At 33.2% G+C, this 22174-nt stretch overlaps 1 protein-coding gene and 1 long non-coding RNA gene across 14 annotated transcripts in view; one reads left to right on the forward strand and one right to left on the reverse strand.

Annotated features, from left to right (window-relative positions):
* The window catches only part of LOC122227694, a 72146-nt gene extending 51248 nt beyond the window's left edge, over positions 1 to 20898 (reverse strand). For all 5 annotated transcript variants that reach the window (XR_006206198.1, XR_006206200.1, XR_006206199.1 and 2 more), the window contains exons 1-2: positions 20816 to 20898; positions 15218 to 15367 (exon numbers count right to left, since the gene is read on the reverse strand). This is a non-coding gene — a long non-coding RNA (uncharacterized LOC122227694). The remainder of the gene's footprint in view (positions 1 to 15217; positions 15368 to 20815) is intronic.
* ADGRL2 (adhesion G protein-coupled receptor L2) overlaps positions 1 to 22174 on the forward strand; it is a 188612-nt gene that overhangs the window by 116398 nt on the left and 50040 nt on the right. For all 9 annotated transcript variants that reach the window (XM_042952369.1, XM_042952368.1, XM_042952371.1 and 6 more), the window contains exon 4: positions 16549 to 16658. In XM_042952369.1, the coding sequence (XP_042808303.1) occupies positions 16549 to 16658 (110 nt within the window). The remainder of the gene's footprint in view (positions 1 to 16548; positions 16659 to 22174) is intronic.

Raw genomic sequence — 22174 nt, forward strand, 5'->3', positions numbered from 1 at the left:
TTTTTTTATTTTTATTTTTATTTTTTTCATTGTGTCTCCATTGTATTCTAAAGATTTAGAATTTGGGATGAGAATGTGAAAAATTAAAAATTTAACAAGTAAATTTATTAAGGGGCATTAATTAAATAGATAACAAAACATTAATTTATTCATTAAATAAAAGATTTAAGATTTAAAAACATTCTGATAGTTTATGTTAAGTAAATGCTTTGTTTAAAACCTTTCTGTTATGATGTAGGCTAAACTAAGGGAATTTTTTTTTAATTTTTTTAATTTTAATTTATTTTTGAGAGAGAGAGAGAGAGAGAGAGAGAGAGAGACAGAGTGTGAGCTGGGGAAGGGGCAGAGAGAGGGAGACACAGAATCTGAAGCAGGCTCCAGGCTCTGAGCTGTCAGCACAGAGCTCAATGCGGGGCTCAAACTCATGGACCGAGAGATCATGACCTGAGCTGAAGTCGGATGCTTAACCGACTGAGCCACCCAGGCACCCCTAAACTAAGGGAATTTTTTTTTAGGCACTTTCCAAAACATCTTATTTAATTCTCAAAACATGTTACAAATGATAGATCTGAAGTTCTAAAAGTAACTTCTTGATGACTCAGTCATTTTTTTTTTTTTTTTGTAATTTAACTTTATTTTTTATATTTTAAAATTTACATCCAAATTAGTTAGTATATAGTGAAGCAATAATTTCAGGACTAGATTCCTTAATGCCCCTTACCCATTTAGCCCATCCCCCCCTCCCACAACCCCACCAGCAACCCTCAGTTTGTTCTCCATATTTATGAGTCTTAAACTAAGGGAATTTTAAGTTGAGTAAGGTTTAAACAAATTTTTAAGAAATGATACTAATGGGCTTTGCTTTTACACTTTTTTTCCATTTTCCCCACTCCCTGTATTTGGAAGTTTCCTGCACCCTCACCCCAGACTCCTATCGCAGCCAAGAATCTTATGGAGGAAAAATATGACTTTTAAGTTACTTTTCTTTAGTAATGATTTCAGGTCCATAAGATCCGTAATCAAAAAGTCTTTTAGTAAATCAAACATTTTTTTTTCTTACTACTCTTGGAATTTTCCAAAACAATGCATCAAGAGGAGGCAAGGGAAAGTATGCCAATTTTTCTAGGACATGTTATAATTTGGTATTTTTTTTCATACATTAAATTATCTTATGACCAAGTCCTAAGATGTTCTCATTGTTAATTCATGGGATTCTGTATATATAATTTAAAAGAATGTTTATAAGTAACTTTTGAAATCTATTTGTGGGTTGTTAGGTGAATGAGACTCTACCCTTTGGAAATGTAAATAAACAGGTATGTTAGACAGAAAGATAGATAATGGTCATTACAAATACATTATCTGATAAGTTGATTTGAGACCTTTATATGTGCATTGCCATTTATTTCCACCCTTGACGAGTAGACCTTTATTAAGCTGTGATGATTACTGAATATGAAATGTAACCAAGATTATTTTTTATTCAAATATAATTTAAATATTCATCAAAGAGAAGCTATGCTTGAGACTGACAGAGACTATTAACATCAAAAAATATAATTAACTGCATTGGGTATCATGAAGCAGAGTTAGCCAAATAGCCGAGAGGTCTAATTGCTCTAGAGTTTGAGAAGCAATGGTTTTATTTTATGCCGTAGCTGTGGAATTAATAGTAATGCGGTTGCCTATGTGGGCCAATTAAAAGCTGCCTGTTAAGGTTCATTGCTCTATAGGAAACCCTTTGAATATCGCTTAGTAAACAGGATTGACATGTCAGTGTGTACAAGAAGATGCAATACAATAAAATCTGTGAAAATGAGAAGTAACGTTAAAAGAACTGTTTTTGAAAACAATTCATTAAACTCTGTACAAGTACAGTGTTGTAGTGGCTGTCGTGGTGTGCCCTCGGATTCCCCATTCAGGATCGGGGACTCTTTCCCTCAGCTGCCAAGGCTGTTGCCTGCTGATGGGCTCTCTGTGAGTCCCCGCCCAGGACCGCGGGCTGAAGGGATCTTAAACCCTTCTCCCAGAGGCAGCCCTCACCGAATGCCAAAGTACAAAGGCTTTGCCTCCTCATCTTTTGCTTCATTTTGACACAGCTCTGAAGGGCCCTCCCAATTCCAGAGCTCCCTCCCTGAGGAATTTGAGGGGCCTTTGTTGCAACTGCATTAGACTTCTCCCCAGTCCCGCTTCCCTGATAGTTCTAAGAGCTGTGAGCCTCCCAGAGATCTCTGCCTCAAATTCTGCTTCCCATGTTACCCAACCTGAGAAAGGTACTGATGATAAATATAACAACAAGTCCTGTCAGTGGTACTGGTTACATACATTGTAGGAATCTGGCAACTAAACATTAAAGTAGTTTTAACCACTCCCCCCAATTGCCCAATTCAGGTCTACAAGTGGCATTTTATCTTTGTCATGTGATCCTTTTTCTTTAATAAAGGTAATATGCCGACCTTTGTGGTGCTATTACGCTTTTTAGCTGAATACAAAAAGAAAGCACTCCTGATTGAACCCAAAAGATTCTGCCTTGCCCAGACTGTAGAGATTTAAAAGTGGGCAGACATTCTCATGACACTTTGACCTTAACGAGGTTGTTGAAATGGAAAGTTGAAGGGCCAAAGATAAGAGCAGTCGCAAAGCTCTTCTCGTGTTTCTTTTCTTAATGATGATATATCAAATACACTTAATAAATTGTGATTCCTAACAAAATATGTAATGTTATGCGTTGAGTGTAGTATTTTAAGGATTAGAATACTTTTTTGCAAATAAAAATAATTCTAACACTGTAAATTATGCAACCTCAAATACAGTTTATTAAATTAAGATATCCTGTTTATCTAACTGTTATAAGACATGTAAAAAACTTAGATTAGCTTAATAGATCTTAATATGCATGAAGTAATAAGGTGTACCTTGTGCCTTTCGTCTGCAGTGATAAAGATGTTTTCCTAGGCATCCATTATTTAATATGCTTACCCTGTTTATATCTGTGGCCCAAGACTGCATGTCAGCTTTCAGCGGAGTGGCGTTGCTGCTTCACAACACACAGCCCTGTACTCCCCAGCCTGTACATGGTGTTAGCGGTATTTTAAAGCTCTTGAGTCTAACAGTTTATAGGTCACAACGAACTGAGCCTTTCAGACAAGTTACTGATAGGAAGCTAATTCTGGCTAGGAATATAACATGGAATGGAAGGCCCTGCCTTCATTGTAGTTTTTAAAAACTTACACAAACCATGTAAATCAGAAACGTTTTAATTTGGTTTCTGTCCTATGGGTATGGAACTCTGCTTGACTTCTGAAAATTGTATTTTATCTTTCATTCATTGATTTATGCTCCCAAATAATTACTGAGCTGCAGGATGTACAAGCTAATGTGCCGAACACTGTAAAGGTATTTATGAACAACCGGTAAGAATATATACTTGCAAGCCTACAGACTGATGTTTATAGAATTAATAAATTTTAGACTAAGACACAGCATTAGGCACTGCACATATTTCGGGGATTCTTAAACTGAGCGTGAACCCCTCAAAGATGTAGTCTGGTGAAGAAGATGAGATGTGTACAGAAATAAGTATGATACCAAATCTCTCAGCACAATAAACTTTCAAAACCTGATGGAGAAGGGAAAGTGATGAGCAATATCCTGAGGTGGGAAGATACACTATATGTTGAGGGAATACTGAGTAGCTCTGTTTAGGGAGTTATTCAACTTCTGACCTTACCCTCTCAAACTTTTATACTCTGAAGCATCTTACCAGCTTGCTTCTTCCTTTTGGACATTCTTAATTCTCCCCTTGTACTTAGGCTAAGGAAGAAAGGATCTTTCAAAGATTGTGTTCTTTATGTTTCTCAAAATATGGAATAGTTCTATACCATGTATTTAAAAAATACATTTTTAACCCTGTAATGTGAATATGGCAAATGACACTAGGGCTTCAGGTCCTTTGTATTAATTCTGAAACGACGACTTCATTTTTTTATAGCAGAGAACTGTAATACACAATTTCACATCCACTTCTTCATTTTCTTTTGCATAGATATTATTTGGTCTGGTTTATTTAGGGTATTACTATGCTTTCAAAATTGTAGGTATTTCTACACCTAGAATGTAATAGCATATGATGTCTTATATTGCTGTTTCTAGTGCCAGAATCACAGGTGGATATTAAATTATCGTGTCCTTCCTCCCTCCCTCCCTCCCTCCCTCCCTCCCTCCCTTCCTTCCTATTTATTTATTTCTCTATCTCTCTTTATCTGTCATCTATCTATTTATAGATAATTTCTTGCCCTTGAGACTGAATTGCAGTAAGAGGACACTTCCCTTGATCTGTGCTTTTTTAGAAAAAGAGCACTTTGGGTTAATATGCTGAATACTGAATGCTTATGAGTAGGTAGGTGTTCAGTTATCAAGAATGCCAAGAGCACTGCCTTGTTGCTTTCTTATCAGCTACTTCCTGCTGTCAGCTTGGCACTTATTTCAATAGAAAAGGATTTGCATCGAATGTAATGCCTTATTATATACAGCTAACACGGGGTTTTTAATTGTGCAAACACATGAGACTCCTGCAGTGATAGTCAATTTGATAAAAGGATTAGATTATGAATATTTTGTCATGATTAAAGATTAGTTCTGATTTATCGTAAGTAAGCCAGTGAAATTTGCCATATTATTTATCAGTCAGGTGAGACTCCATTAATTTTGAGAGTGTATGAACCACAAAGTATCCACCTCTTTATAGAGTCTCTAATGAATTCAATTATTTATATTCAGATTATAGGTATTAAGGATTGTTTTTAGCCTTCCACACCTGCTCTACTGCTAAGAGTATCCCATGAGTCTGTGGTTCCAGCTTTTTGCCTTTATTATTTTTCATCTCTTGTCTTTCAGAACAGTTAGGTAAACATCTGTACAAAATTTCCACAGTTTTTATTAAAGAAATGACAACTAGTATGTATCAACAGGACATTTTGAGTTGTCCCTTTGATTAAAAGAAAAAAAAACCTGAATAAAAAAATAGAAGAGTGAGAATTCTAATTTAGAAAGTATTTATTGAGTGAGTACTTGTTGCTGTAAACAAGACTGGGCATTCTGGTGGATTTAAAAGAAACTTAACAACATCTAACTGGAGAGGGAAGACTAGTGTCCTAGAAATAAGACCTGATACAAATAAGTGCCCGGCACTCTTAGGGGTTGTCTGCAAAAGAATGTAAACAAAACATAACGAGTTTATCACTTAATTCTAAACATGGAACATACTTACCAAGTTAAATAAAAACTAAAATGTGAATTATACAAGAGATGACACAAAGAGGAATATTAGTTATATAGACCATTCCTGCCATAGGGAAAGGAGACAAAGATCACTTCCGGTTTGGATAATCAGGGAAGAAAGAATATTATACTGTTTGGCCAGCATAGTTTATGTGTTGGCCTTCTCTGTACCTCCTCCTTACCTGATGCTTCCTGCAAATGTGTTTGCCTCCCTCACACTTAAGTACAGGGCAACAAGTTGCTACTCTTAGACTTGTATAGAGAGCACCGCTGTGAGATGGAAAACAGCAGTTCAACGCTAGTAGCCTAGTGTCCTCAGCTCTAAAAATGTTCTGCCTCAGAGACTTAAGGTCCTTCATATGGTGCTTCATATTAAGAAATAGTTCAAGATATATACATAGTAATTTCTGTGAGAAGTCTGTTCTGGTGCATCTTTCTAGATGAGCAAGAACAACATAAGGAAAACACAGATAATGGTTTTTATGGGATGCAACATTAAAACTAGATAATAAAAACATCCATACCTTTTAGAACAATTATGTAGCACTTTGTTTTCAGAATGACAGTGTTTTCCCTTTGTTGACCTTTTGGAGAAATATTAACTCTATATATCTTCTCTGCTCCAACATTAATTTATTCAGTTTGTATTATTAAGATAACTACTCATTCTTTTGTGTCTCTTTTTACACAAGGCATTCCTATACATTTGTTTAAAAGCTATGTCACATATTTTACTACCAAAATATTTCATAAGTTGCATGAGTAAAATCGATTACTTTAAAATAAAAGTAATCTAAGAAAAGTGGATTTAGCTGAAAATTTTTGATGAGGAAATCATAGTAGTAAAATATGTAAAATATTTTATGCCAAAAGAATTCACTTCAGGTAAAGAATAGAAGTGTTTTCTTGCCTCTTGATTAAAAAAAAATCAAGGCACTTATATAGAATGTAGTCATTTTCATTAAGAAATGACAAAACTTTTCCTGAGTCAGTTAAATGCTTTAGCAAAAGTTATGTTTAGTCTTAAGATTTGCATAGATGGAAATTTTTTTAAAGCCACGCTATCAGAGTCTTAATATTTTATTTCTTTGCTTGCAGTTTAATTGGTATAGGAGTTCTGCGAACATTTGTTGCTGTGCTGTAATCAAAGTGAGGTCTGTAAAAGCAGAAATTATATGAATTGTCAATTAGACCAGATACGTATTTGTTTTATATGTAGAGATTTATAATACTGACCAAATGATGCCCCATCAAACATCTTGGGAAACAAAAAATGTATTTATGGCATAATTTTCTTGTTTATCAAAATCCTATCCAAACCAAGGGAGTAATCTTTAAGGTGAATTTAAAATAGCGATCACAAAAATCTAGTTTGCTCACTGTTGTCCTCTAAAACTCCTTTTAGTTGCAGGTTCTTTTGCATTATCTCAAACTCTAATCCTCTGAGCGGGTAATTAACGGACTAGAAAAGCCATTTGTGAAAAAGAAGAGCCATAAGAGTGGAAATATTTCTTCACAGAATGATCTCTAAGAAGTAAATAATTACAAAAGGAAAAGATTTGGGATGACCAATCTAAATCTGAGGATAATTAGAAGGAATAGAGTATGAAAATCAAAATGCTTGCCATGTACAACAATTCTCATATCATAACAAGACTAATTAAATATTTAGAAACCAAAAATCCCCTCACAATTTGAAGAAAAATAACCCACGACAAAAGGGTCTGCAACTTTGCAGATAATTAGCAAGGGTTATAGGAAGGAAGAACATCACAGATTGGCTCCAAGGCTCTGCAAGGTCATGTCTTATTACGCTATGTCTTTTATATGGTCTGGTAACAAGTTTCTTGCTAATTTAATCTAACTAGGGCATCCCATAGCGATTTCCCATTTCCCTTGTTAAAAATGTGATAGTTTCTGCAAGTGCAAACTGTAGTAGGTTAACATTTTTATAAATAATTGCTTTTAATTGATACAGGTCATAATAAATTTTTGAATTATTTAAAGCAGTAGTCTTGAAAATTTGGACATAGAAGCGATATTTTTTAAGTATTTCAAAATTTTATAGTTTTTATCCCCACTTAAATTATCTTATTCCTTTCATTAAGTAGTTAGACCTGATGACCCTGTGAATGAAACGTAGTCTCAGTGGCATGCTTTGTAAATAAATACTTCTTATTTTGCTAATAAAAGCAAGCACATTTATGTTGAATGTGCATTTCTGCAAACAAGAGATTTTGCACTGGATTAATAAGGCTCTGAGTGAGTCAAGCCTAATTTGCATTAAACTGACCCCAAGGTCCAGTAAAAACTGCAAGGAATTTCAGAGGTTTCTAAAACAGTAAGTTGTTTTTAGCAAGTCCGCACTGCCATTTCAAATGCTTATTTTTGTAATTAATGTGGAATTTTTGAGGATTATTTTTAAGTTTCTAAGATGCAAGTTTAACTATAAATATTAACATATGCAAACTTTCTGGTTATAATTCCTGATACAGTATTTTATTCAGACACAAAGTGATTGTGGAAGGTGTCACTTTTATTTTATTCCTGTTTTTATTGTACTCAAAAACGGAATGACGATATTCTGGACATGGGCTTAAACAGGACTTTACTGCCAAAGCTTTTGTTGACTTGCTGTGGGTTACCTGTTATTTATTTGTCTATTTATGTTACACACTGTACACTTTTTTAGTCAAATAAGTTTATGTTTATATATTGATGCTACAGAAAGATATTTTGTATTTTTGCTTCTGGTTATCCAATTAATAAATTGTCTTTTTCTATACCTTTTTCTTTCAAATACAGTTGCAAAGGTTTAGTAAGAGGGGCAGTTTTGTTGCTGTTGTTGTTTTTTGAAATCAGGAATGTTTTGAAAAATTTTGAGAACACCAGCATATAGGAAACTAAATGGAATAGAAATTATTTTTTCCAAATTATGTATCCATGCATGTACTATTAATACTCAAGCATATTTTCCTAGAGATTCTAGTAGTAACTTTATTTCTATAATTTAGCTTTACCTCAGTGACTTTAAAATAGTTCTAACAAGACATATTCTGTAATGCTTCAAGTATAATATTTTAACATGCTTAAAGAATTAAATACTGTGATGGGTAGAAATCTTCTAGAATACACAAATTATTAAATAAATTATGAGAACATAGTTATGTGACAAATGGGAACATTACTATAGAACACCTCTTCTTTTACCATAATAATTACACACCATTTGGCTTCCTAATGTTATGTTTACCTAGCAATTAGTTAGGCTCACAAATCATCATTAATAAATATTTAAAGAGAGCGAGCCCACTTTCCTTAGCTCTACATAACAGAAGTTTAGCTGCTAAAAGAGCATTGCATACAATAATAAAATAAGAGGTTTGATGTAACATTCAACTTGGTTTCCCTCTTTGATTTGTGAAAAGGATTGTCACCTTGTATCTTGGAACATAACTCCTTTTTTATCCCGTCAGTTTTCTTGAGTAAATCTGTTTGCATTGGAACTTACCTGTTCATATTATGTGCATAAAAATTTATTCTAAATGTAGACTCAAAAGGTCAGAGGGGTTCTAGTGCCTATAGTACTATACGTTCCTTAGTCTTTTGGAATTGTTAGTGCATGAAGTGATTTGGAAGCTTCTAAGGGTACTTTCTTCCTCTGCCTTTAGTCTATCTCCTAAGTGCTGTATTATTGGCCTTCATGAAGCAAAATTATGTCCAAATTGACAGAATTCTCTGAGAATCAGGTTCAGCTGATTGAAGCAAAACTGGATGTGTGGTATTTATTTTCTACTAACTGTGTTTATTTACAGGCAGAAATAGCCAGGCTAACCATTCATCATTTCATTCATTCAAAAACAATTACTGAATTTCTATTAAGTGCCAGGCGTATAATCACCTCCAGAGAAAATGTATAGGCTGATAGTGTCCTTTTTCTTTTGTTTCTTTTTATTTTTTGCCCTTTGTAGAAACATAGTAACATTTCTAGATTTTTTTACTCTTGTGTATTTGAGTAAAATAAAGTTTACTTACAGACATAAGATAATGGGTTTCTTTTAGTAATTGAGACTCTGTTTTTTAATGAGAGAATGGATTTAGTCGCAGTGCTTCAACTGTAGGTGTTGTATTCATTTAAAAGAAATAATCTCCCATGTGGATGTGGTTTAAACCCTTCCAGTGTGCTCTAGTGAATGTTCTGCTTTTACATGGCACTTTGGAAGGGAGTGTCATCACATGATGCCCCGGTACCTTGAAAGCATTTATTTTGTCTCCAAAAAGTGAGCGGTTTTAACTAAGATAGAAGATTGCTCATGAAAGGAAACAGAGCTGTTATTGCTAGTATTTTCTAATTGAATTTAAAATGTAACAGATGCCACGAAGAGACTGAAATTGTTGAAGCAATCTTCCCTGAACCTATAGGCTCAATAAAGAATTGGACTGATTCTAGAGGATGACTCCAAATTTCAGCAAACATTAATTTTTAGTTTCTGTCATGATATACTGAGCTTTTCTGTGGAATGTTGGAGTATTTGTTCAAGTCGGTAGATTTTGCATTTTTAATCTTCCTTAGAACTGTGGTGAATAATGGCCCCTGGCAGGAGATAATGAAATTTTCTTAATTTATATTTTCAAGCAGAAGCTTCAATTGAAAATGGCATCCTATGGCCTGGAGACATAGCTCTAGTGCAAGTTTCAGGGGAGATGCAATAATAATGCAGTGCCATCGAGACAGGGAATGATGGGACAGTGAAGAAGTAATTTAAGGAAGAAAAGAGAATGTACCAAAGCTTTATTGTAGCATATCTAATGATCTGCTGAAGATTCCCAATGGTTTTTGGAGCATGACTGGAGAAACTAATGTTATCTTGCCAAAACAGAAGCCCCTGCTTAATCAGCAGAACAAGGCTATTGATTAAAACACCTCTCACAATAGATTGCACATGGAATCTCATCTCCATACTTTGCACTTGGTAAAGTGTAATAATGAGCATAAGATAATCAAAAGAAGAGTAAAAGCAATTTGTTGGGCATTGTACAATTCAAGATTAGAGTTGGAAAGGAAACAAATTTGCATGAATAGTGGACCTGCTTTTAAAGCTGTACACAGGAAATCATTTGTGTAGTGTAGGAACTACTCTGGAGCAGTAAAAGATATTCTGCCCCTTTAAGGTTTGCAAATCTGTGTCCATCTTATAGAAAGGAGTGTACTTATTATTGATGTATTTATTGTTGTTAGTAATTCATATTTGTTGAGGCATTGTGCAGAGAGTTTGCCTGCATTATCTTATCTATCCTTAAAAACAAACTTCTAAAGAAGGCTCAAAGGTTTAATACATTGCTTACAGACTCATAGTTTAAGTAAGCAGACAAACTGTAACTTAAATTGCAGGGTTTTTTCTGATTCTAAAGCCTCTGCTTCTAAACACTAATCTTCCCAAATAGCAAATGACTCCGCTTCTGAACAGAGTCAAATGATATGCTATATTGTTGTTTTTTATACTTTATTCCCAGACTATAAGTAATGTGTGCATTGAGCCCTCTTTCATTCAGTTTTAAAAGATTAAGGAAAAGCAACATATTAATAGTTTGTTTGCATTATTAATATTTCATTAGTGATGACTCACTATTGTCCCCAAAATAAAAAAGATAATGTTTCTTCAAAGTACTGCTAATTTGGGCATGACAGTTTCTAAGGTAATTTCCATGTAGTAGTATGTAAATTAATGATAATACACATTTATAAAATGCCTTTTCATCAACTACACCTTTTTTTTGGCAACGTTTATCCTAATTTTAAAAATGATTGTGGGGCGCCTGGGTGGCGCAGTCGGTTAAGCGTCCGACTTCAGCCAGGTCACGATCTCGCGGTCCGTGAGTTCGAGCCCCGCGTCAGGCTCTGGGCTGATGGCTCGGAGCCTGGAGCCTGTTTTCGATTCTGTGTCTCTCTCTCTCTGCCCCTCCCCCGTTCATGCTCTGTCTCTCTCTGTCCCAAAAATAAATAAAAAACGTTGAAAAAAAAATTTAAAAAAAAAATGATTGTGGATGCTTTGAAAGTTAATATTGAAATCTGAGAATATTGATTACATCTGGAAGGTAAAATATACAGTTTTAATACTTTAACTTTTACCATCTGCTAATTGTAATGGTTAAGAGATTCATTAGATACTTTATATTTTTCTCTTACTTATAATGCACAAACCTGAAGAATATCACTGACTTTAAATGTTACACTCTAAATTTAAAAAAAACAAATCTATCCACATACTTTTATGCATGAGAAGTAAACTAATAAAGCATTAATCTCCAAAATTATGCGGGTTCATTTTGTTAAGATTTTGAGATGTACAAATGACTTCATTCCCAAATAGAATTTTTTTTTCATTTAGAGTAGAAAGACTTGCAGGAATGAATTTTAAACTGATTTTTAAAATTCAGGGTTTTTGCTCCATTAAAAGCAGCTTTACGACCTATAAAGTAGGATTTAGGATTTTCTTCATGGTAGATGATGAATTTATGATTAAAATATAAGTTTTATGAATATTAATGTAAGAAAATACTTTTATTCTGGTGTTTGAATTTGATATTGTTACAAAGCATTTATTACTGGATTTATTTTAGTTAACATGGGATTCTCAGGATGAATGTTGTACTTTGCTTTTTACATTTGTAAGAAAATTATAGGAAAAAATATTCAATATGATAGAAAGTTGCAATCTAAAATAATGTGTAGAAATAATATATAGGTGAAAATTTTGATAGAGGTTTTAAAACACTGATGTTTTTCACATCAGTGAAATTAGCTTTTTATCTATACATGCCAACTTCTGGAAATTTTCGGAAGTGTGCTTAGAATATTAAAAATGACTAAATGCTTAGAATTTGAGACAGAGTGCTTATTCTGTACCTCCACATTTATTTACTCTGTGGTGTTATTATTTGCAAGGGCTGCCTTTATGCCCCTTTAGTTCTAAAAATGATATATTGTCTTCCTGTAGTTTAGCCACGTATTAAAATTTATTTTGAGAAAGAAGTCGAAGGTTATATATAGAAAAATTTACAGTGATTACAGTGGATCTTTTTGTTGTTGTCATTCTTCATGACATCCTTCCAGGAAACATAGTGTCTTTTCATAGATTGTCAAAAATTTTATTTCCAGATTTATTTAGTGTTAGAAATTTTCATTGGCTAGCAAATATTAGGAAAAGATTATACTTGCCTTTAGTTGTTAAAAATGGGTGTCCAGGTCATGTATACATGTACTTAGAAATTATACTAATATAGACCCTCCATGTTAGGAATTTATGGATAAATAACTAGTCTGCTTGCTCAAAATTGCAGCTGCTAAAACCCTTGATTCTTTTGATTAAAATTAGCAAGAGAAGAAGACATGTTAGCACTGTAAACTCTATTAAGAACTTGCTGCTTAAATTATACTCATAGCTTAATGATTTTGTTTCATTTGTAACTTAATAAGATTTATAGAGCAAAAAGCATGAGTTTCCAAATATATTTATTCAAAGTCTGACTTGTCTTAACACAGTGGTTCTCATATGTCAGAATCATTTGCAGATCTAGTTAAAAAACAGAGTGCTGGTTAGTTATTTGCCTCTGGAGTTTCCTAGTCTGTTGATCTTGGGTGGGACCTGAGCGTGTTTTTCTAACAAGTTCCCAGTTGATGCTGGTGCTCCTGGTCTAAGGACCACATTTTGAAAGTCAGTGCTTTGACTCTTTTAATTCATCTGTGCATCTTTACAAATACAAAATAAAATAAAGTAAAATAAGATCAGTTATTAAATCTGAAGTGTTTAAAATATATGTAGCACTAATTTTTTATGACAGTAATTGTATTCACTTCCAGTCGTAACTAAAAATCCACCTATTTTTTAAAAAAAAACTTTATTCTTCTGCCTTATTCTCATTCATACTTAATTTTTACGCTTCACATGTAAGAAAAGTGTAGATTTTTAACATAATGAATCCACATAGTATTACCAAAATATGCTGGTAACGTGATGGTTAATACAGCCATACCTTTACCAATAAGTCTTCTTCCGTAGGGGAAGAAGGAGAACATGATGCAGGGACTATGCCCAGGACTGAGAATACAAGCAACTGAATGCCTTTCTTTTCTTGGCTTAGTTGTACCTTTTCATTTTCATTAGAATGAAAACTTGAAGCAGAGCAGTTGGTGGGAATTTACTTTGCTTCTGTGGCTAATTGCTTTCTCTTTCCCTATCTTCTTAAATGATAGCAGTTTACAGTTTTACAATCTTACTAACAATATACTGGTTAAGGAGTTTTCAGATTTTTCTGAGTCCTAACAGCTCACATTGGAATTTTCTTTCCTCTTGTGTCCCCAAACTTACTGAATTTGGAAACTTAAGGCTCTCGCTTCATTCACAAATGAATGTACATAGTGGTATTTTATTTCCATCATTTGGTCCTCTGAAAGCTTCAGTATTTTTTTTTTGCCATGAGGCAAGATACCGGTATGCAAATCTGATAGTTTTATACTTCTTACAGTTGTGTTCCTCTTCTTGCTAACACTTTACTGTTTTAGCCCCTAAATTTCACTTTTTCTCAAGATTAATTTCTAGTACTCCTGACGTATAAAATAAACATTTTTGACATCATGGGAAACTATGAATTTTATAAATGTATATAATTTTATTTACAAGAACTCCATTAAGAACTCCATTAAGCCTCCTTACCTTCAATTTTACTTACAAATATAGCTCTATAACACTTTTTTCTGTCTTAAAGTAAGTGTTTTTGTACAATGTGATTATTAAAAGAAATTAAAATGTGGTTGATATAAATTATGGTAATTGCTTTTGACATTAATTTGAACTTATAGCTGTGGTCAGGTAACTAATGCACAAAAAGATCTGAAAAAGTAAATATGAGCAATTATTTTTCATTGTATGGTGTTGGTCTCTTTTAAACAAAATGTAATGGAAGCAGAAATACTTGTCCTTTATATACTTCTTGCAAACATCCTGTGACATTGAAAAATATGAAATAAAGATGTTTTTGGTTTCATATTGCAGTCATACTTATCTGATCATCTGGGGAAAAATGGATAATTATCAATGTTATCTTTATTTTCGAAAAATGAGATAAATTCCCAAACCCTTTGAGCTATATCCTCCTTCACGAACTTGGTCCAAAATCCTTCACACTCTTGGTCCATTTCATCCTTGAGTACAGTCCCCTTACTTTAACCATGTTTACCCAAAAACATGGCAGGATTTTGTTGAGTGGCTATAAAATGTATACCAAGGGAATATAGAAAAGAGAAGTCTAACTCATAGGGGTTTGGATTTGTTTGTTTCTTAAAGGTGTGGGAATGAGATAAAGGGAGGGTCCTTGCAGGTATGAATAAATATAAGGAAGGAAATAAAAGCACTTTAGTTTTTGATAAGGACAGGTAGTGGTTGAGTCTCTTGATCCTGGAAGATCAAGAAACTTGAACAAAGTGGTGAACTTGATTGTTGTAAAATCTAAGAAAGAGGAAAATGAACCATTAGTTGAACTATTAGATACTGATCTATTGAGGAATCTTAAATTCATCTTCTGTTTAAAATTTTAAGATATATAATTGGTTCTGTGATTCATGTTAAAATAATTCATTTACATTAAGTGGAGAATCATTGGCACGTTTCTTCAAATGATTGAACCAATTGAAGAGAAATACAGATAACAAGAGTAAAACATGATGTTGCCTAAGAATGTGACACTGCACCATTTACATTGTCCACGCTTTTGAAAATTATTTTATATGGGATATTTTTAAAAATATATGGCATACAGCATTCTAGATTAATTGTGGTAAAAGTTATCATTTGTATCTGTACAAGTAATATTACAGTTTATGTAATATTTAAGACTTTTGTTTGAAGTTTATTGTATATACCTTGACCTATAAATGTACCTGTTTGGTCCTGTAGAAGTTTTCAGGTCTTGCTGCTCTTCAGGATGAATCCACCTGGTTTGAGTTGAGATGGCTCCAAGGTGCCTGACTTAACATACCTATCCCTTTTAATGCAGTTCTCCTTCTGCTGTCCTTTAGTTAGTTGTCGTGCTAACAAACAAACAAACAAACAAAACAACTGAGCCGCTTTTTCATTCTTTACTTGCCATTTTATAGTCCGGTTATTTTATGCACTGTAGACTATCTGGTATTCAAATTGTTGAATAAATTTTGTTATAATGCTCTTGTTCTGCTTGCTTGGCCTTCTTAATTTAGGTACTATCAGAAAATATAATAAAACCATGCAAACATTACATTGTGTCGAGTTGTAATCAAGTCAAATTATAAAGGGGAATAGTTCCTGCCTTTATAAAGCTTATAAAAAGAACATTTTGAGAAATTTATAGAACTCAAATGAATATCATCTTGCCTGAAATTCTACCTTAATCCTAATACTCTCCATGAATTCACAACACAGAAATAGGAGAATACTTCCAATAGTAATAAATAGGGCATGATAGACATCATGTTAGTGCCATTCTCTTTCATGTTTCATTTCAGAGAGCATTAATTTAGAGGAATCTAGGTTCATGGTGATGCCATATTTAGTGTGAGCACATTGTGGTCTGTGAACAAAACAAGAGTCACAACAGTCTTAGACACAGTATGTGCCAGGCACTGTGCTAACTGCTTAAAATGTGCCCTATCATATGTCAAGCCAGAGCATGGAAGGTGTGCTCTGTGAACTTGGGATCTGGTATGGAAGAACGTAGAAAGTGCCTGGAATACAAAACTTATCACAAAACCGATTGAGAGAATAAACTTAAAAACCTGGCTCCTTCTTTGTTTCAATACGTTCTCAAAACTTACTTTCAAGCTATTCAATTTATGACTCTGTTTCTGTTCATGGTATCATTTTTAATTGTTATTTTAATTTTTAAATATGACAACTGTACTGTTAAGTTTTTTTTTTAGTATATGTTGAATATGCTAAAAATTCCAATTAAATGTGTAATAGAATAATAGAGAACTGTTAGTTGCTTCCTTTTTACTTTGAGTTAAAATTTAGTGTGGCCCATGATATAGAAATATTACAACAAAAAGAAAAATAGGATTTTTATAGCTCTTTATTTAAAATAATGTGGAGCAACCTAGTATCAGTTGATTTTTTGTTTGTTTTATGGTACTAGTTGCTTAAAGAAAATGTGGATCAGTTCTCTATTAGATTTCTTTATTAAAAACAAACAAGTCAGTGATTATGTTACACAAGTTTGATTTGTTTTGTTTTCCAGGTGCAACAATAGAACACAGTGTATAGTAGTTACTGGGTCAGATGTATTTCCTGATCCATGTCCTGGAACATACAAATATCTTGAAGTCCAGTATGAATGTGTCCCTTACAGTAAGTATGAAGTTTGTAGTTTTCACTTTCTCTAGCATTCCTCGTTGATGCTGAAAGACTACACATGTGAAAGAAGCATATGTTTATGGCCTACAAAACCATTATGCATGCAGAGCACTAACAGACTCGGGCCTCCAATTAGCTTCATGAAGTGTGGAAGGAAGCCATAGTGTGATGCTGGCCAAGTGTCTGTCTGTGTTCTTAAGTGTTTGGCTTTTAAGACTAGTGTTTTTCCAGAAAACAAACTTGAATTAGCTATTCAGTAGGGCAGATAGAAATCTGTACTTTTGCCCAATACCAGTTGCTGACAAATTGGTTTGGCTCACAGTTTTCTAAAGAAGGAATTGACTTTGGTTTTAATCGTGAGCTACTTGAATGGCTACCTGCTGTCGTGGTAACTTTAGTGCCTGGTAAAAGCTACCATTGTAGTAACTGAGGCAAGTGCTTTCCTGTTTTGTTCCCTTGTCCTTATAGGAGCATTTCTTTACCAGATTGTGTTGAAATCTTAACAGGAAATAAAATAGACATAACAAAGCCTTGATTATACTTCCATTTTTAATTTGACAACATCCATTAGATCCTGTAGAGGGACATTTAAAATTCAGTTGGAAATTTCATAAGTAGTCTTTAGCTAATGCTCTAATTCTGTGTAGTTCTCCTCCTAATTTCAGAATTCATACTGATAAATTGTATTCTTTACTTTCAATAGAAAAAAGCACTTTAGACAACTAAAAGTTTCAGTATACTACCTAATTTTCATAGGCTAGTTTGTTTGATAGTGTTCTTGTCTTCGTTACTGGAAAACAAGAGGTGTCTGTCACCTTAATTCATAGGCATTTGAATTGAAAGTTCTTTAACAGCAGTTTTATTGATTTGCGATAGTTTTATACACTGCTCTCCTTAAAAAAAAATAGATTTAAACTAAATAATGAAATTGCTTTTTCCAGAACCTCAACAACTAGATCACTAGTTCTGATAGATTTATATGTCCAAACTATCAATATTTCTAAAACCAGAGGGCTGAATTCAGATGGATATAGGATGTCCAATATGGTAGTAATACTTTCTTACACATCCTGTGAAGGCGCGGTATCTTTTTCCTCTGCCCACAGTTTTGATAAATTGGCTTTTTGTGGGTATCAGTTAAAGGCCAAACACAGATTATCTTTTCTTTTCATCCCTGCTCTGTGTTCCTGTGTTACTGTGAAATGGATGCTTTTTATGTTTTCAGTATTTTCTATACCATTTGTAGGATTGGAAGCCTACTGAGTGCACTGATCTTTATACCATTTCTCTTATGTGTAGTGTTGGTGGCTTACATAATCATTCTCCTGTGCCACTAGAGGAATACTGTATTCTTTTGAGCTAACCAAAATTTTGTTCCATAAAGTTGCTTTCATTTGAATTTATCATGGTTTCTGTCCTCAAATTAGAAAAGGAATACAGCATCCATTCCCAAACAGTGGAATCAGTCAGAGCTGCCAAGAATTGTCTTTCTGGAGCCAGTTCCTGTAACCTAGTCTATAGACCAAGAACAGTGTTAAGCAAATATTATTTTCAGACTCTTAAGTTATTTCTTGCTCTATTTAAGAAAGAAAAATGTGGATATCTTCTGGAACATCTAACTTTCAAAATTTTACTTTTTCAGTTCTCCAGAAGTGTTGTATATTGTGCACTAAACTTGCAAATAGCTATACTCAGAGAAGTATTTGTTCTTTTTAGTTTTTGTCCTTAAAAAAAAAAAAAACAAAAAAACCAGTAATTAATTTGCTGTTACCTTTCTAGATGTTTGCACGAATCAGAAATAAGTCTGGCTTTTTTTTTTTCAAATTATGCCATGTGAACAAATAGAATTATAATTCCTATATACTGTACAGTTGTGACACACTATAAATTGCATGGTTTTCACTAATATTAAAATTTAATGCAAAAGATCTTTTTAGATTGTTTTGATCTTAGGTAGGATCGTGTTTTTCCTTACCTCTTTTCCCCATTTTCCTCTCCTTTTGTTTCTTTATGCTTCTGTCATAGCCATCTCTTACACTTTTATTTTTCCCTTTCCCCTTGTTTTAATAGTGTTTTTGTACGTTGTATCATTTGCATACCCCTCTTAAACTTTGTATAGCTGATAAAAATTGTCACTATAACATTTATTATGTGTCATTTACCACCTGGCTTTATGCCAGTTTCTATCCAAAGCAAATTCTCTAGGAATTCATACACCTGAAACTATATCCTCCTTTTTAAAAAATGTCCAGAAATTTCCCATGATTTTTGAAAATCTTAAAATGAATTTACTTAACAGAGTTTGTTAGAAATGCTATTGTTTGTTTTACTCTTTATTATGGACAGGCACATGTAATATAATATGTGACATTTACACCTGCCCAGATAATGCCCGTGTCAAAAATGTGTGTATCCAGAGTATCTTTTATCGTTAACAGAAATGTTAGTAATTTAATATATGTGTGTTTAAAGGAAGTCTTAAGGATCTTGTAGGATAAAAGAGAATAATTATTATACTTTCATATTTTACAGTCAAGATTTGGCTTCAGTTTTTGTGCCCTCTTTTTCAAATTATCATCAAATTATACAAGTTACGCCATAATTTTAGCTATGTTTTCTTCATTAGAATGACCATTACTATTGATTAAATATTTTTCGTGAATAAGTGTGAGATTATTCAAAATGAAATAGTGTGTCACTTCAGGTACAGAGTATGTAGGCTTAAGTTTGTTTGGGTCAATTTTGTGTCTTGCATATCCATGTAGTTGTCCTCCACTGATGTTAGTGGGTCATGTATTTATGTTTGGTCTATAGAATAGTAAATGTATTGTTATGAATTAATTCATACAGTCCTGTAAGACAAGTTGCAATATACATTTGGCATGTGATGAAGAATGCTGGTTTTATTAATTTTATTGTATTTTTATATTCTTCTGGGTTGATGGAGTTTGGGCTGATTTGACAGATACCTATCTGTCCTTTGAGTTTTCATAAAAATCATAATATAAAGACTTTTGTTTTCAATACCCATATCTTACGTGATTTGTCAATCATCAAAAGTTTTTTAGATCATTTTTACATTTGGGTGTTACTTCTGTTTTCATCAGAACTATAAATTATGTACAATTTATCTACATTTTATTCTCTTTAATATGTGATATCAGTTAAATCACAAAGGAAGAATTCCCTATTTAATATTTTGCTAAGTAAATGCACTGTCATTTTAGTGTATTACATGATAAAGCCTGGCCATTTTCAATTTATAGAAAACAAATATACTTTATAAATTCTTTATTGAACTTGTTTTAAGTTCTGTTCTAAATATGTAACATATTTTAAAATGTATTATTCCCATCCTTTACATTTACTTGATTTACTCAGTAAAATCATCCTTTCCTGAAAAAAAGAATACAGATCTGTATATAAATATAGACTGAGAAGTCACAACACTAATGATTTCTCTTATGCTCATTTTCCCATGACGCCCTTCCGTTATTGATTCTAAGCAGGTATAAGATTGCTCTTCCTTGAGGACTAAGTTTAGAACTAGTGGTTTATAAAAAAAGAACTGTTTCGTATCAGTAACACTGAACTTACTTTTACCTGATATAGTCAGAATTACACATGAGAGAGCAAGTATGTTTCCTGAAAGTGGTTAAGTAGACCAAGTCAGATGGGAAGGTGGTAGCGTAATGCAAAAGGTTATACGCTATTCCTATGGCAAAAATATTTGTGTGATATTTCTCCCTGAGGTATCTCAGGAGGTCAGTATTTAATCTTGATGAATTATTATAATTTTTAAAAATTAATCAAGCTAAGACATCTTAATGAAATGTGCAACTACAGTATCTTTGAATAATCAATTTGGAGATAGAGTATTAGCACACCCTAATGCATTTTAATAAGGAAAGAGGGAGAATCACAGACATTAATCTGGTCACTTTATGAAATTCAGGCAACATACTTCAAGGCCTACATACAGTCTAAAATAGTGTTTTATGGGTTGTTATTATTACAGTTCTATTTACCAGGAAGAATCTTACATAGCAACCTTCCTAACTGTATAATCCGTTTCTTTAGACTTCTTGGAGGGAGGATTTTTTTTTCTCATATAACTGTACTAATCAGGTTTGTTTTATGAAAGCATTTACCTTTTATGGGGTCTGTGGAGTCAAGGTATTTGCTTTGAATGCTCGGTATGATTGTCGCTGCATGCTAGCTTGCTTTCTGTGTAAATTGATGATGGTAGACGATGTCATAATAAGCTAACCATAATTCTTTCTTCCTTTTTCTCCTTGCCTACTCTGCTTGCTTTTTCCTTGTATGTATTTTGCTTACTTTTTTAAACAATAGACTTAATACTACAAGTTTGAGATATGTGATATAGAGAATTTAATAAGAATTTTATAATATAAAACATACAAAAATTTAAATAAGTAAATTTACTAATTCTTAATGGGGAAGAAAGGTACTATGTTACCCCACCCTTAAAAATCCTTATTGGGGTAGCAGGAGAGATTTATTTATTCCGAAAAGGAGGCATTTTTTCCTTATAATTAAAATGGATTTTTCTAGAAATGAAAGATAAAAAAATGAAATGTACTAAGATGCATAATTATATATATTTCTTCTTACATAAATATCTTAGAAAAGAATGTTAAAATATAATCATATCAGTATTCTTTAAATCAGACCTAAGCTCCACAATTGAGTTATTTTTATAAATATATTTTCCTGTTGTTATGCTTACCTGTTCTTATCAATTTAATAATGAGTTAATATGATAGATGGGGATGATATACCTTTGCATGCATTTGTGCCTGTAGCATACATAGATACAGTAAAACTTGGTAAAAATGCTGAGCGACTTGGAAAGGCAAGAGTATATATACCATGCATTAGTGAAGAGTTTCATTATTTATTCAGGTACCCTAAGTGAAACAACATGCCAACATATTTGTATTGCCTCCTTAATCTACTAAAATGATTGATCCATGTTCTTTTATGTAACTTTAGAATCTTTCTCCTGCTAGGTTTTCCTGTTGTGTGTTTCTCTTTATCCAAAGTAGTACAGCTCTTATTCTTCCTATATTTAGCATCTATTACGAATTCAGTCTTAGACTAATAGTCAATTTATTTTAATCTTTTTTCTTTTTTCCTTGCACTTTTTTTTTTGTTTCTCTTCCGATGCTTAAAATAGAAGTGGAGCAAAAAGGTAAATAACGTATACAGTCTGAACCCCAGCTCCCTGTTATGTGCCTTATGGATGTTACCTCCTCCCTTCCCTTTCCCCACAATACTCCTGACATTAAAGTAATCAGCAGGATCTCATAAATGCACCTCATAAAGAAGTCGACTGTTTACAGTGAAATTATATGACTGCTAAATCTGGTGATGGGGTAAAAATTCTGAAGTCGGCCAGGGGGAGCTGCTCCTCCATTCTGTGTTTCTTTTTCACCCTTTATCTCTCTTTCTGACACCTTTGGATATTTTATTATTAAAGTGTCATC

This window comes from Panthera leo, chromosome C1 (genome assembly GCF_018350215.1).
Source record: "Panthera leo isolate Ple1 chromosome C1, P.leo_Ple1_pat1.1, whole genome shotgun sequence".
In the NCBI taxonomy this organism is placed as follows: domain Eukaryota; kingdom Metazoa; phylum Chordata; class Mammalia; order Carnivora; family Felidae; genus Panthera; species Panthera leo.